At 38.9% G+C, this 16,949-nt stretch overlaps 1 protein-coding gene across 1 annotated transcript in view; it reads left to right on the top strand.

Moving 5' to 3' along the window:
* The window catches only part of LOC128985647 (uncharacterized), a 133,177-nt gene that overhangs the window by 42,033 nt on the left and 74,195 nt on the right, over positions 1–16,949 (top strand). The window contains exon 4 of the mRNA XM_054405387.1: positions 6,468–6,694. Coding sequence (XP_054261362.1) covers positions 6,468–6,694 — 227 coding nt within the window. The remainder of the gene's footprint in view (positions 1–6,467; positions 6,695–16,949) is intronic.

The raw sequence follows: 16,949 nt of genomic DNA, 5'->3' as shown, positions 1-16,949 counted from the left end.
AACTGATTAAACAATATTGTGCTTAATCGTAGTAGTATTTATTAGAATGTTGCTTATTATTTTATGGCTAATTTGGTACTTTGGCGGTTCATCTATATGCAAACTGACACAACCTCCGATAATACCTCCGTATCTAGTCGAACCAGCTACCTGCTCCCTCCTTTGATATTAATTTATTTCCCCCAAATTAAATACTGACTGTGGCACTCTTAAATGTATTGTACCTTAATACTCAACAATGAAATTCGATAACGACTCTGTGACAAATACCAATACTATAAAAATCTTATGAAGTAACTCTGAATTACCCTACAAAAACATTTTCATCTATTTATTCTTAATACTATTGGATCATCACAGCTTAATAAATAATACAGATTGTTACGCTATAAATGGATATAAAGATCAGCAAATTGAGCTCGAACCTGGAAACATGTGCTTATTTAACATGTACTAACAAAATATAACAGGAAAATTTACCATGTGCGACTCACTGAACTTTAATATATAACAATAAATAATAAAAAATTACTTACAATTTCGGACGTCCACAAAAAACACTGACACAAATAAAGGGATAGGGATGAGGAATTGTAACTAGCCGGTTTTACGATAAAAAACGCGATCGATTTGAACTCGTGTGACGAACGTGATATTTCAAAATGGCGGATTGCGTTGGCCGGTAAAAACGAACTTTTTTAACACTTGTTTGACAAACAAAACTGATTCTATTTTCCACTCGCGTTGCAATTATATCCCTTCGGGATATAGGCTAAACGATTTTAGAAAATAAAGATTGTCCGACCAACACCGCGAGATGAATTTAATTTGCACGACGAAACCTTTCCCGACTAGCTACCAAGGGAGGCACGGGACAGACAGTCTCTCGTTGCTGGCGACTTGGGGTCTGCCTTCGATTCTGTTAGTAGGAGGAAGATGTGGGCTGCAATGGAAGCTTTTGGAATTCCTCACAAAATCATTAGGCTCACACAAAATATGTATGATGGATACATTTGCCAGGTGGAACACGCTGGGAGCCTCTCAGAACCAATCGCAGTGGAGTCTGGAGTAAAGCAGGGGTGCCTCTTGTCGCCAATATTGTTTATAATGACGCTTGATTGCATGCTTCGGAAGGCAACAAATAGAAACCGAGGTGGGGGTTGCATGGCCCATATAGAAACGTTGCTGGGGGGTATGGCAATACATAGAAGAACTGGATTTTGCAGACGACTTATGTCTCCTTGTAGAAAGCTTCCGTGACATTAAAATGAAACTAAATGATCTCCATGTAGAAGCTTCAGATGTCGGGCTTAAAATAAACGGAAGGAAGACTATGGAAATGTGTATAAATACACGTAACAATCAAGTCTTGCAGCTACACAACAAAGACATTGAGAGTGTAACTGAGTTTTGTTACCTTGGTAGTATGGTAGGACTGGATGGAGGTACAGACCTAGATATCAAAAGCAGAATTAGGAAGGCCAAGGGAGCGTTTGCCCAACTACGCCCCGTGTGGACATCAAGGCAGATTCTGCGAAAGACAAAATTAAGACTTTTCAACTCCAATGTCATGTCTGTCTTGCTATATTTCTGTGAGACCTGGAAGATTAACAACACAGCAGTGCAAAGCCTACAAACATATGTCAATAGGTGCCTGCGGTACATTTTGAAAATCTGGTGGCCTAATGTGATAAGAAACAAAGATCTTTGGATGATAACTAAGCAAGAACCAATCAAAAAGATTATCACCAGAAGAAGGTGGAGATGGAAGGCCATACATTGATAAGGCCGCAGAGCTGTATATCAAAACAGGCAGACTGGAATCCGCAGGGAAACAGAAAGCAGGGCAGACCAAAAACAACATGGAGGAGAACCATAGAAAGAGACCTAGCAAGAAGACAGATGACGTGGAGACAGGCCGGCCAAGACACTTGCTGAGCATCAAGACGGGTGGCGGGATTTTGTCGAGGCCCTATGTTCTGTTGTAATGTCTTACTTACATATTCTTCTTGCCTGCCTAATTTGTTATAACATATGGTTAATGTTGTATTTCTATATTGTTATGAGTTTGTTTATAGTTTGACCTGTTTACATTCAGTTGTTGCATTCTAACTTATTCCCAATTAAATTAGTTTCATGTTAACTAACTGTCTAAATCATTTTATATAATCAGGGTAACTAACCGCTGCAGCTCAACTCTGTTATTTCACCAACATCAGGTTATGGGCCTCCTGTTAACTGATGTTTAATTTCTCTGATTATTTTGTCCAAGTTCACCAACTTTGAAAATGTATCAACCTCCTTCAATAGAAAAATTGAAAGGCCGTGAAAATTATGATACATGGAAAGTTGCCGTTCAAGCATATTTGGAAGATTGTGAGCACTGGAACTGTATTTTGGGAACTGAAGAAGATAGAAAGAAAGTGACAAAATGTAAATCCAAAATCATATTGCTAATTGATTCGGTTAATTATGTCCATGTCCAATCAGCAGAAACAGCCAGGGAAGGCTGGGACAATTTAGAAAAGGCATTTTCTGACAGGGGTTTGACCCGAAGAGTTGGTTTGCTGCGATTGTTAACAACTACAAGGCTAGAAAATTGTAAATCCATAGAAGATTATGTAAATCAAATTGTATCAACGGTCCACTTTCACAAGCTAACCAACATTGGTCTGAAAGTGGATGATGAGTGGGTAGGAACAATTTTACTTGCTGGACTACCGGATCAATTCCAACCAATGATCATGGGTATTGAAAGTTCTGGGGTCAAGATTGCGGCTGATTCAATCAAAACTAAATTATATATACTTCAAGATGTATCCGTGGAAAATGAATGTTCCAAATGCATTGCGATGTACGGTTATGGTCGAGGAAAAATTTCAAGACCAAGTTTTCAGAACAGTAACAGGCACAACACTTCAAGCCACAAGAAACCCACTGAAGACAAGAAACGTCAAGATAGCAAAGGTTACAAGGGTCTTCAATGTTTCCAATGCAATGGTTATGGTCACATATCAAGGAACTGTGACAAATCCAGGAACAAAATGAAATATGAAATGAAAAATTAAGGCACCAGAAATGAAGGATACAGTTCACTCTTTGCTGCCTTCTCAATGCGAACAGGTGTAAGTAGTGATTGGTATCTAGATTCAGGAGCTAGTGCTCATTTATGTGTTGACAGTCTGATACTTGAAAATAAAATAAAATCTCCACAATTGATTATTACCACCGCTAATAATTCCACTATGGTAACTGACATAATTGGAGATACAAACCTTTCTGTAAATATTTCAGGTACTTTATCAGATGTTAAAGTTCAAAATGTATATTATATTATGTTCCTCAGTTAAATGTAAATTTACTGTCTGCCAGTCAAATTGTGAGCAAAGGGAACACTGTGATTTTTGACAACGAAGGAGCTCAGATTTTCAATAGTGACAATGAAGTAATTGCCACAGCTTCCAAGGTCAACAACTTGTTTAAGTTAGATGTTCAACCCTCTTCAGGCACAGCCATGACTGCAAAATGCAATGATCAAATTCTCTGGCATAAACGTATGACTCACCTCAACTATGATGATCTGACAAATTGTCAAATGGCTTGGTGCATGGAATCAATCTATCTGATAAAAAGCCTGTCAATCCTTGTGAATCATGTGTACTTGGCAAAAGCCACCGACTACCTTTCCAACCAAGTAGCAGTAAAAGTAGTGAACTGCTAGAATTGGTACACTCTGACTTGGTTGGACCGATGGAAGTAAATTCTCTTGCTGGTTCTAAGTACATTCTTACTTTCCTAGATGATTTTAGCCATAAAACATTTGTTTATTTCTTGAAGACAAAGGATCAAGTTTTAGAAATGTTCAAATCTTTTAAACATCTGGTTGAAAATCAAACTGGGAAGAAAATCAAAACTCTGAGAACAGATGGAGGTGGTGAGTATTGTAGCAAGAAGTTTTCTGAGTTCTATGAGAAAACAGGTATTGTGCATCAGACCAGCTGCAGTTATATGCCACAACAAAATGGTAAAGCTGAGCGATTGAACCGCACACTAATGGATCGTGCCCAATGTTTATTCCTTGACTCCGAGCTGCCTAAATGTTTTTGGGCTAAAGCAGTTAACACTGTTACTTACCTGTTAAATCGCTCACCGAGTAGGACAATTTCTTCGACTCCTGAAGAATTGTGGTCAGGCCAAAAACCAACCCTCTCTCACGTGAAGACATTTGGTTGCAAAGCTTATGCACATGTTCCAGCACCAAATCGTAAGAAACTAGATGCAAGTTCGATGCCGTGTATTTTAGTAGGTTATTGCTCTACAACAAAAGGCTACTGTCTCCACAATCCGAGGACAAAAACAGTACTAATTTCAAGAGACAAGACATTTTCTGAATGTGAAAAAGGTAGTATTATTATGCTGAAAAATGACCGGGAACAAGAGGATTACATGTTTTACATTCCTCCAGAAGATTTAGATTTTCCTGTAGCAGCACCTGAAGAATCTGAATATGACTCAGCAGATTCTGACTTTGAAGTCAATGAAAGTTCTGAACTTGGAGAAAATCCGCTGCCAGTATCCAGTGATCGACCTCAGAGAGTCCGTCAACCTCCCAAATCTCTTGAGGATTATATGAATTTTTATGATGCAAGTGATGATGATTGTGCTAAACCTCAACTCAACCGTTACAGCTCTGTACGCCATTTAATGGCATTAGCTGCTGAAAGGGACCTAGAAATAGACCGAATGGATGCTGTCTCCTCTGCATTTCCTCAAGAAGAACCCACAGAAGAAATATGCATGAATCAACCTAAACATGAAAAAGCCTCTCGTAAGTGGAACCAGAAACTACACTGATGTTTGATTAGAGTAGGAATGACTCAGTCAATCTTTGATTCCAGTGTTTATTACATGGTGAAAAATGGGAGGATGTTAATCGTTACAGCCTGGGAGGACAATTTAGTAGTTTTTCACAATGATAAACATCTCAAAGAAATCCTTAAGACACGACTAATAAAAGAATTCAAAATTAAAGATATGGGGACAGCAAAAATTTATTCTGGGATTAAGAATAACCGGGGATAGGAAAAACAAGAAGATTGTCTTGATCAACAAGCATTAAACTGTGAAAAAGGAAGGAAGCTCTTAAGAAAAAGTTCAAAGAAAACGAGTGAAAAGTTTCAGACGAAAACACAAGACAAATACAAGCTCATGAAATGTATCAAGAAGCAAGGAATATGCAAGATGGGAGGATGTTGTAATGTCTAACTTACATATTCATCTTGCCTGCCTAATTTGTTATAACATATGGTTAGTGTTATATTTCTATATTTCTATGAGTTTGTTTATAGTTTGACCGGTTTGCATTCAGTTGTTGCATTCTAACTTATTCCCAATTAAATTAATTTCATGTTAACTAACTGTCTAAATCATTTTATATAATCAGGGTAATTAACCGCTGCAGCTCAACTCTGCTATTTCACCAACATCATGTTCCACCTAGGAACTCACAGAAATAAGCATAAGCCCACAGATTTGCTTGAATCGAAGCTGAGAAGTGTCCAAGAAACTAAAGTGATTCCTGAAGGAATGCTGGAACAAGTATTCAATGGAATTTTTCACGTGACCAAAAAGTAATGTCTAGTAGGACAAGGACGTCACTTGAAGGATTCTGTTTTCAAGAAAAATGACTTTGTAAGTTAAAATTGCATAAGATAAGCTGTGTTTTGATGTGCTATTTATATGTTATAGAGTAAATAGTATTGCATTTGTACTATTTATAAATTGGGGCGCTTTCATTGCCTCACCCTAAACATGTAGAATTTCATGGAATAAGTTTATATAACATAATGAATTTCGTGATAACTTTCAGTGCTTAGCCCCTCTGGGACCATCTTAAAGGTAACCATGTCAGAGATTTTGAAACACTAATGATGATTAAATCCTCCTGTTGTCGAACCTAAAACCTTCGCTTCCGCCTCTGACTTCCTAAAATCACCGTGGTAGTTGCCGCGAACAATAGATCTCTTTGGCACGCCATTTCAATGCGGAATGTCAATGAGGTTGTGCTACATATGACATATAGCACGCGGGCACCGGAATCACTAAAAGTGTCTGTGACTTTTTTGTATAGCAAAAGTTATATAGCAGGTTTTGCTACATAGTGTAAACCCGGCTTTAACCCTACTCCTAGGACTGGTAATAACCGGCACCCATATGTCTTAAGTGCGGCCAGTAGCAAACCATCCACGTGAACAGACAAAGTTTCGGCTGAACTGTACTGAATGGGGCAAAGATTCTTGCATTTTTTATGATAACCCATATAAGTCTCAAAATGGGACGAAAAGTATTTATTGGATACTAGAGATTTCAATGCAAAGTTGTTACAAAATGTCCATTTATTTTATAAATAATGATAGCATAAGATAGAAAACTAATAATAACTAAATGAAAGAAATGCATTCATGCAGAGAGAAGATTAAGCCTGAAGTATATGAAATGAGCCAACTGGGTGTGATGAACGCGTGGACTGCTGCAATAAGGGATGACATTGAGTGGCTGTTGTCCTTGACAGTGACTAGTCTGAGGAAGTGTAAAGATATGTTCACGGAGCATGAAGTAGAGAGGACACACCAAAGACGAAGAGAAACTGCATTACAGAATGACTTGGAGCTAACTCGAAAACAATTGGAGGCTGGTATTTGAGGTTACATTATAAGACCATCAGTTCTTAGGCTGTGGTTTCCTAGACGTGTAATAGATGTGCTTACATCTAAGACGCAGCACACCTGTCTTATGGAGTTTCATGTACGCGGTTTCCAAGGCTGCATATCTAATGCACGCGCGTCTAATACGCGCACACCAATAGCTGCGTATTTGACCGACTGCTTTCAGAGCACTCAAATCTGAGTTACGCTGCGTGTTAGACATGTCTTGTGCAATGGATTCGGAAGTAAATGTTGTCCAGAAAGCAAAATTCTCCAACAACGACGAACAATTGAGTGACTCTGTCCCTTCTAAGCTCTAATGACATATTATGGAAGTACGTTTTTCATACAATTAAAATTGTCTAGTATTACATTTCATATCATTCGTTATCATTCGTTAGGTTGGTGGTAATTTAATTTCCCAATAATGTGTAATTTACACATTATCTATTACATCTTATTATTATACCATATCTATTTCACGTCTAGGAAACCACAGCCTAATTAATGTTTAGTCTTATTAATTAAGGCTTTTAATAAAATAATAAAGGAATACATGTAAATTTAAAGAGGCTAATCAGGGTTCCCTAAAAAGAAGTGAATATTTAACTAATTCATTTTATGCGTACACTTAGCTACAAAACTAAACAATTACATATTTAGATTATCAACAATCATCGAAGATTATAACCTTTAATAGGCGAGAAGTTAAGTCAGGAATATTATGATATATTTATTATTTTGGAGCATGCTACTAACAAATGAGTTGGGGGGGATACATTCTACTTTGGTCTTTTTATATTACCTTACCTTACCTCCTTGGCCATTCAAACCTAAGTTGGTTTTTGGCCTCGCCAACAAGTTGCCTCCAGTGTTTTCTGTCTGCTGCTCGGTCAATTGATGTCCCCATGCGATGAAGGTCTTTCCGCACCTGGTCTCCCCATCGTAGTTTGGGTCTTCCTAGTGGTCGGGTCCCTCGTGGTCGTCCATTTGTAGCTATCTTCAGGAGACTGTTTTCTTCTTTTTATATATTCACCAGATAATCAAATGTGATAATAATAATAGCTACCTTTGATGTCAATGATTTAAAACATTAAACCAATCCTATTTAATCAATTTGCAAAAGTATACTTTATACTAGTCCCGAAAGTGACCCATTTCGAAGCAGGATAGTCGTTACGAGTGAGGTGGTACCGAGCACGGAAAGAACTCAAGATTTGGAATGGAACTTTTGGAACTATATTTTTTCACCTATATAAAAATATTCAATCAAAGCTGCTTAATAAATAAAACATTACTCCGTAATTTACAGTATGGCTACGATTATACTAGGAGGCTGGCGTCCGGGATGCTAACATCCCACTTGCTAGCTGAAAATGACGTGATTTGTGTTGGGATGCTATAGCCACTCGGGCTGCTATTTTATTTCAATGTTTTGTCAATTTTGTATAGGGTCTATATATTTATTTAAATAACATCATAGGGTTATCGAGTACACACGTTTGCTGCTTCGGGGAGGCTAATAAAAAAAAATATTGGTTGGCCAAGTTTGATAAAAATATATCCATAAACAAGCAAATTACAAAAGTATAGAATAATTAATTATTAAAACTCATTTTAAGTAAACTCAATCAAAACTATTTATTTACAAAAACAATAATAATGTAAACAAACCAAATAGCAGATGATTCATAACTTCATAACTCAGCTGATAACAATAATCCTACATTTCTCCCCACCCAATTTAGGCTGAGTTTCCGAAACTATGTACATCATCATTTTCAGGTTACATTTGCATTTTCCATTGAGGTGGATCAGTTGCACCTTCTCTTGCTCTCCTTTGTTGTACAGTTCCTTGTCTCCAGCCCTTCTTCGTTTCATTTTGAACCCACACTTCTTGTTTGGCAGAAAACTCCTTTTGTTTAGATTTTAAGTCGTGGTAGTACTTTTGTCGCCACACTTGATTTTCTAATCTCTCTCTGCTCTTACACCTCCACCTATCCAAAGCTGTTGGTATTCTTCTACCATAGAAAAGGACTGATGGTGGTTGTCCTGTGGTCTTTTGGGGGGTGTTTCGATAAGCAAGCAACACTTGTAAAAGTGCAAGTGATGAACTGAGACCTTCTTGTTTGCAAGCACTGTATCGACTCTTGAAGGTTCTGATAATCCTCTCCACTAAACCATTGGTTTTTGGATGATACAGTGCCGATGTGACATGACATATGTTATTGTTCTTACAAAAAGTCTTAAACTCATGGGACGTGAAGGGGGTGCCATTATCGGATACAACTTTTTTAGGAACGCCATACCTCGAAAACCATGTCTTTAATCTATTTACAAGAGCAGCAGTTGTCGTACGGTCCATTACTTCGATCTCGACCCATTTTGAGTAAGCATCGATTCCTACTAATCAGAATCGGTTTTCGAATGGGCCCGCGAAGTCGAGATTAATTCGCTCCCAAGGGTCACTTGGCACATTCCAAGGATATAGAGGTACTTCTGTGTCAAATGAGCGGTTACTCTGGCAAGGGTGGCATCTAAGGACATACAACTCAACATCCTTATTCAGATTAGGCCACCAAACATAATACCTTGATAGGAACGTCATTGCCTCTATTCCAGGATGTCCTCTCAAAATCTGTGGCACCACAACTCTTCCCATAGCATTTTAGCATTGCAGATACATTAATCCATTCCTACTCTCAACACTGCTCACCTTTACTATACTTCCTTCACCATTTCCTACGTCATAGACCTGTTTCCTTCCCTTCTCATAGTATTTTTGGATTGAAGATACATTAATCTAACTGCCACATACGATTCTCACACTATGCTCATACTTTACTAATTCCTAAGCCACTTCCTAGTAGGAAGGTATGGGGGTTTAGTGAGTGGGAGAAAATTTTGCCGGCAGATTGGCCACAACCTAAACACCAACTCTCACTTGTTAGCTGCGGAGAGCTACCTTCTGCCACTGGGTGTTGGTCCACCTACAGAACCAAGTGAGGGGGGCCCTAGACTAAGGTGTAATGCGATCCGTGCCAAGAGTCTTGTGGCACTTGGGGCCTAATATTCAGTGTCTAAACGGAGCCTTCTGGGAACCAAGGGTAACCCAGTCGTACGCAACCCTTACCTCTCTAATCGGGTCACTGGGGAGGTTGACTTAGATACCCGGTATTTGTGAGAACAAAGTAGACAATCTGACCCAAATGGAGGAGGAAGGTCTACTAAAATCTGACGATGACGACAAGCATGCAGAAACCGGAAAGGAACGAAAAACGACTTTCCAGGGGCTAGTTGCAAAGATGGAGGATAGCGGATGCTAAAGCCAAAGGTGAAAAGGTGCTATCCAGAAGTGAGGCTGGTGTGGGCTGCCAAGCACCCTAACTCTGCTCCCTGCAAAGCCAGTTCCTCCCGGAACTAGGATGCTGGGAAAAAGCAGGGCAAGGGTGGTACCCCCAAAGCTGACTCTTATGAAGCCTCCAGGAAGAAAGGTGGAGGCTGTGCTGACGCAGCCACAAAGGATTGGCTGGTCAAGCAAGTTCAGGAGCTGAGTCCTTTCAGGGAAATCTCGCTACGGTTTGCCCCAACCAACCAGAGACCTTGTGAAACCTGTGAAGGTATATTTATGTGCCCAGCCCTACAAGGTCTGCGTATGATATCCCTTGGCCTATTGATGGGAGATCAGAGGGAAGAACAGGTTACCATAGTCAAAAGGCTCTCACGGTTCACCCAGGACCTGCGATTTGACGGAGAATGAGGACCTGTGAACGAGGGTGCACAATAAGCTGTTCTAGCTGCGATGCAATCCCATGGTGACTTGTAAGCCTGGCCCTCTGTTAAAAAAAAAGCCACTTCCTACATCGTGGACCTGTTTTCATCACTTTCCATAGCATTTTAGTATTTTAGATACGTTAATCTAATTGCCGCAAACATTCCCCACACTCCGCACTGCTAGCCTTTACTACTTCTTTCACCATTTTCTATGTCGTGGGCATGCTTCCATCCCTTCTCATAGCATTTCAGCATTGCAGATACATTATTCTAACTGCCACAAACGGTTTCCAGTTCCCACACTCCACACTGCTCACCTTACTACTTCCTTCACCTCTTCTTATGTCGCGGACCTGTTTCCCTCTCTTCCCATAACATTTTAATATTGTAGATACCTTAATCTTGTGACCGTGTTTTCGGTGGAGTGTACGGAATATCTCAATTGGTGCCCAAAATAAGTCAGCCTGCACGGGTTTCCGAACTTCCAGGGGTCAAGCGAGGTCTTTACCTAAACACGGTCGCAATGGTTTTTGATTTTGTAGGAGAAGGCTCAGAACTCTGTCCAGACTCGAAACACCAGGGTTTATTCTGTGAGGCTCATCATCACCAACTCCTAACTTCTGACGGTTTAAAACGATTTAAACTGAGGGACAACGTAGAGGGATCGCACCCCGAACGATAACGGCGAATGACGGCAAAGTCGGTCAAGTGACCCGGGGTGTCAGGGGAGCGACCCTGGTTCCCAAACAATGAAAGTCGATCAAGTGGCCCGGGGTGTCAGGGTAGCGACCCTGGTTCCCAAACAACGAAAGTCGATCAAATGGCCCGGGGTATCAGGGTAACGGCCCTGGTTCCCAAAATGATGAACTGACGAGCTAGTGTCGAGGGATCGTGCCTCGATCGCTAGTAACGAACAACGGCGAATACGGTCGGTCAAGTGACCCGGGGCGTCAGGGTAACGGCCCTGGTTCCCAAAACGAAGAAACGGCGAGCTAGTGTCGAGGGATCGTGCCTCGATCACTAGTAACGAAGAATGGCGAATACAGTCGGTCAAATGACCCGGGGTGTCAGGGTATCGGCCCTGGTTCCCAAAACGAAGAAACGGCGAATAACCTCTATGAAAAACTAAAAAGACAAACAAAAGTACATTCATCTTTTAATTAACGATACGAAATAATACTTAAAGCTACGATCGAACATATTTTACGTTATCGAGCGTCTAAGCGTACGTAAAAGCGGTAAAGTGTAGCTACAGTATTACTAACGTGTAACCAAAGGTATACTGCACTCACCGGGGAGGATGTGTCCGACTGGGCAGGTGGTTGGTACGAGACTCTATAACTAGATACAACTAAAATCGATGACGTGACCCTGGGTGTCAGAGGAGCGACCCTGGTTCCCAGAATAACTTAAAACGGCAAATAACCTCTATGCAAAACTAAAATGCAAACAAAAGTATACTCTTCTATTAATTAACGAAAACGAAATAATCCTTAAAGCAACGATCGAATGTCACCGTTTGAACGAAGGTACGAGCGGTAGAGGGTAGCTACAGTATTACTAACGTGTAATTCAAAAGGTATACTGCACTCACCGGGGAGTATGTGTCTGACGTGGGTGGTAGCTGGGTCAAGACTGACCAACTGAGCTCTCCGTTGCCGCTCGCTCTTGCCTTTCCCCACCCTGCTCGTGGCCCGACACTAGCGCCTGGCGTGGCAGCGGCCGTTCCGAGAATCTTCCGGGATGAGGAGGGGTCAACGTTTGCTCAGCCCAGTACTTTTCCACTCCGTTCATTACTACTTTCATTATCCAAAACAAATAAATCGATCTTCTCTCCATGTTTACTATGCATTTATTTTGTATAAGGTCAAAAATTTTTAGGTGTCAATTTTTGACCGTTACGATCTAATCTTCATAAACAGTTCCAAGACTCCGGACAGCTCGCCTTGACTACTTCCTTCACCACTTCCTACGTCGCGGACCTGTTTTCCTCCCTTCCCATAGCATTTTAGGATTGCAGATACCTTAATCTAATCGTCACAAACAGTTCCCTCAGTCCAGACTGCTTGCCTTTACTACTTCCTTCACCACTTCCTACGTCATGGACCTGTTTCCCTTCCCTTCCCATAGCATCATAGGATTGCAAATACCTTAATCTAATGGTCATAAACAGATCCCATACCTCGAACAGCTCGCCTTTACTATTTCCTTCACCACTTCCTATGTGGCGGACCTGTTTCCTTCCCTTCCAATAGCATTTTAGGATTGCAGATACCTTAATCTAATCGTCATAAACAGTTCCCACACTTCGGACAGCTCACCTTGACTACTTCCTTCACCACTTCCTACGTCGGGGACCTGTTTTCCTCCCTTCCCATAGAACTTTAGGAATGCAGATACCTCAATCTAATCGTCATAAACAGTTTCCACACTCCAGATGCTCACCTTTACTAATTCCTTCACCACTTCCTACTTCGCGGACCTGTTTTCCTCCCTTCCCATACCATTTTAGGATTGCAGATACCTTAATCTAATCGTCACAAACAGTTCCCACAGTCCGACTGCTTGCATTTACTACTTCCTTCACCACTTGTTACGTCACAGACCTTTTTCCCTCCCTTCCCATAGCATCATAGGATTGCAAATACCTTAATCTAATGGTCATAAACAGATCCCATACCCCGAACAGCTCGCCTTTACTACTTCCACCACTTCCTACATCGCGGACCCGTTTCCTTCCCTTCCAATAGCATTTTAGGATTGCAGATACCTTATCCTAATCGTCAAAAACAGTTCCCACACTCCGGACTCACCTTTAATACTTCCTTCACCACTTCCTATGTCATGGACCTCAAGCTAGTGTCGTCATTTGATTATAATTATGATCCATACCGTTTCTGTTCTTATATCTGTGGAATAATGCTATCAGCTATTTCTTTATCTACTGCATTCAAAAGTCAACAGCTGATCATATGTCTTTGTTTATGTGTCAAATACTGATTCCATAAGGATTACATTGAAACTTTGAGACCCAGTGGGGCGAATTCCTGAGAGACTTTTTTAATACCATATAGATGTTGGCACTCACCGACATGGTGAGTATCACCATGCAAAATTTGAAAACGATTGATTCAGCCATCTAGGAGGAGCTTTTGTATTACGAAATGCATAAGAGTCGACGTCTTATGTTCAGAATCTTCATATACTTAATAATTTATAAATAAAAATACTTTTTAAAAATGCCACGTTTTTAAACGAATTAAAAAGAAATAGATAATAATAGTTCAATAGGTGAAGGTAATTGTAAATTAGCATGCGCCCAACGATATTCGTTTTAAATCTTACAAGCATTTGTTCTCTCCACATATTTATAAATTATTTTCTACTTTTTAGTGTGTTTAAAAACGTGGCATTTTTAAAAAGTATTTTTATTTATAAATTATTAAGTATATTGTTTATGGGGTGTGACTTTAAGTTTTCTTAAAAGTTCATGGGTACTTTGGGATTTATATATGGATCTGACTTTCTGTTCAAACTCCATAATTTTTTTTTTTATAGAACAGTTTCATTAACATTAATTTAAAACATGAATCAGTTTTTTATCATACAATACAGAAATTGGATTAACAAATTTAAAAAATTGAGTTTTCTCTATTTATGATAATACAAAACAAAGGGTCGCTGGAATTTTATCCCCCTGGAATTTTACCCCCTGGGCAAAGCTGACGTCACTATGACGTAGTAACCTGAGCGCTCAAAAGTTTGTTCGCGGGCGGAATTTTACCCTCGCTGATTTGGAAGTCTAATGAAAATAGACAGAGCGTGATTAATTAGATTAGCAATAAAAAGCTGAATTTTACCCCCTGTCCATATAACTAGTGTTTAGACAACTGAAGATGTACGGGCCGAATTTTTACCCCAGATTTTTACCCCCCGGAATTTTACACCCGGATATTTACCCCCTGGCCGGATATAGAAATTACTAGCTGTGTACCCGTTCTACGCACGGGGATCTTATAATATTCAGTTGAAACCTTCTTATATAACGAACAGCAGTTGGTTTGCATATTTTAAGATATGCTGGCCAAACTATTATACATAGCTTCATTTTATGTTGTTTTTTGTTGTTCCGGATCGGTATGACAATCAATAAAAGGTTAAATTACCTCTGTGTCTGCCGGTCGATCCTATAACGGTAGGCTTACTTTTATTTTTACTATCTGATCTCGTTTGCATGGCTCAATCACGTCCTGGTTGAAGTTCGTTCGCTACGCTCACTCACCTGTATGTTGGAGCTCGTTCGCTGCGCTCACTTTCCTTCAGGTTAGCTCGTTCGCTACGCTCACTTGCCTTCAGGTTAGCTCGTTCGCTACGCTCACTCGCCTCCAGGTTGCAAATTAGCTGTTGTCATAAATGTAAAAGAAATAATAGTGCTAGTGCTGCACCCTGTTGGTAATCCTTGTAACTTTAATGCTATTGAACATCACAGAACAGAACCAACTTGTTTAATTGAAACAGCTGTTAAGATTCAATAATTTCATTTCTCATAAGGTTAACATGGGCTTCCAGAAATTCCACGTCAAAAATCGACAAAAACTTGATTTTCAAGGGTTTACTGTTAAATATCTAACTGTCTCATATTCGATGAAATACGTCTAAAACCATCTCATATATGTATAGTATTTGGAAAATAAGTTTCAGGCGGGACAGTGCTATAGTTATTGAGGAGTAGTTGTAATAAAGTGCGTATTTTAGCGTTACCAAGAGAATGACAGATAGACAGACAGACAGACAGACAGACAGACAGACAGAAATTGAGATAAGGTTTGATTCGGTTTCTCTGACCTATGAAATGTAAAAATAACCAAAAAGTTCATTATTCTAAGCAATGTACAGACAAAACTCTAATTTTATTTATATAGATTAAGAATGATTGATTTTCCTATTTCTGTTTTTGTTTAATTGTAAACATTTTATTATTAAGTAGCATATCTATAATATTAAAACGAAACAGTGTTTTTTTATTTCACGATTCTGAATCAACCACTCGACGGATTTTCATGATTTTTGTGTTGAAAGAAAGATAATTTTGTGAACTAGGGAATGTCGAAGCCATAATTTTAGTTTAGGGTCCCAGTTTTTTAAAAATTAAGTTTTAATTTTTAAAAAGTCTAGCAGCCGACGCTAAGATTCTAAACTAGCTTTTGGCATAAAATAATTTGCTTAACATAACAGCTGTAAACATTCAGCTTTTGTGTCACAAATTCAGCATTTGGATAATAATTACATGCTTGGGGTTGACTTATTTATACTATGTGTAATGCTATGCTCATTGTACGTCCATTTTATGGGTAAAAGGATGACAGACTATTTAAATATTCATGGTTTAATGATAGATGTTCTAATTTATTTTTTAGAGCAATCTTTAAAATTTTAAGTTTGTTTTAGTGCAATATAATTTGTTTTAACTAACAGCTGAGGGGCCCATTTCATAATAAAGTACAAACTAATATTATTAGTAAATCAGCTGATCGCCCAATGCAAATCTAATAGAAATTACAAGTTACAAGTTGTAACTTGTAACTTGTATAGTTTATTATGAAATGGGCCCCTGGTTGAATATAAAAGTTGTCTTTCAAACTAACAGGTTAGTTTATTATTCTGTGATGTTGGCATTGAATATAGAAAATAAGTAAGATTCAAGATTCTATAACGACTGATGTATACAAATCGAGGCTCTGCCCCCGAGTATTCAAAGGAAAAATTATGCAAATTATTTTTCTGTTCGACTTTTTGAGGAAAGAATAGGAAAATGTGTACATGTTTTAGTTCATCTTGGCAGCTTTTTGTTTTCAGGAAATGGTTAACTGCTTGAACTTTGCTTGGATTAGACATGGAAATATTAATATAATTTCAGTTTTTGTTGACTTCTCAATCCCGTACGTAGGACGGGCCAACAGCTCGTCTTTATTTATTTATTTTGTAATCTCAACTAAGTAAACAGAATTCGCTGTTTAATTTTGATGTTTGGGATTTGCGTTTGGGGCCAACTGTTGGTTAATAAGTATGTAAAATAAACTGAGTAGCTCATTTAAATGATAATTGGGTGAACATTTCTTAGTAAAGAAACAATAAGGCATATTTTATTATTATTACAATACGAACGAAAAACATTGTTTTACCACGGTCTTATAATAAATCGTTAAAGAAATTTTTGAATCAATTACCAATCTGATGTTTGTTTATACGTCATATTAACCAACAGTTGGCTTCAAAGATCGAATCCTGATACTCGAATCTTAAAATTAAAAACCTCTTCGATTAGTTGATGTTACGAATAAATTCAGATAGGCTACTTAATAATACAATACTATTAAATTAAAACTGAATGAAGATAATTAACCATTCTCACTAATTTATATATCTGGCCAGGGTGTAAAATTCTGGGGGTAAAAATCCGGGGGATGAAAT

The sequence above is a fragment of the Macrosteles quadrilineatus genome, unplaced genomic scaffold (assembly GCF_028750875.1).
Source record: "Macrosteles quadrilineatus isolate MER2022 unplaced genomic scaffold, UCM_ALF_1.0 Scaffold_2__2_contigs__length_208266976, whole genome shotgun sequence".
Classification (NCBI taxonomy): Eukaryota; Metazoa; Arthropoda; class Insecta; order Hemiptera; family Cicadellidae; genus Macrosteles; species Macrosteles quadrilineatus.
This window is presented reverse-complemented; position numbering and strand designations above follow the sequence as displayed.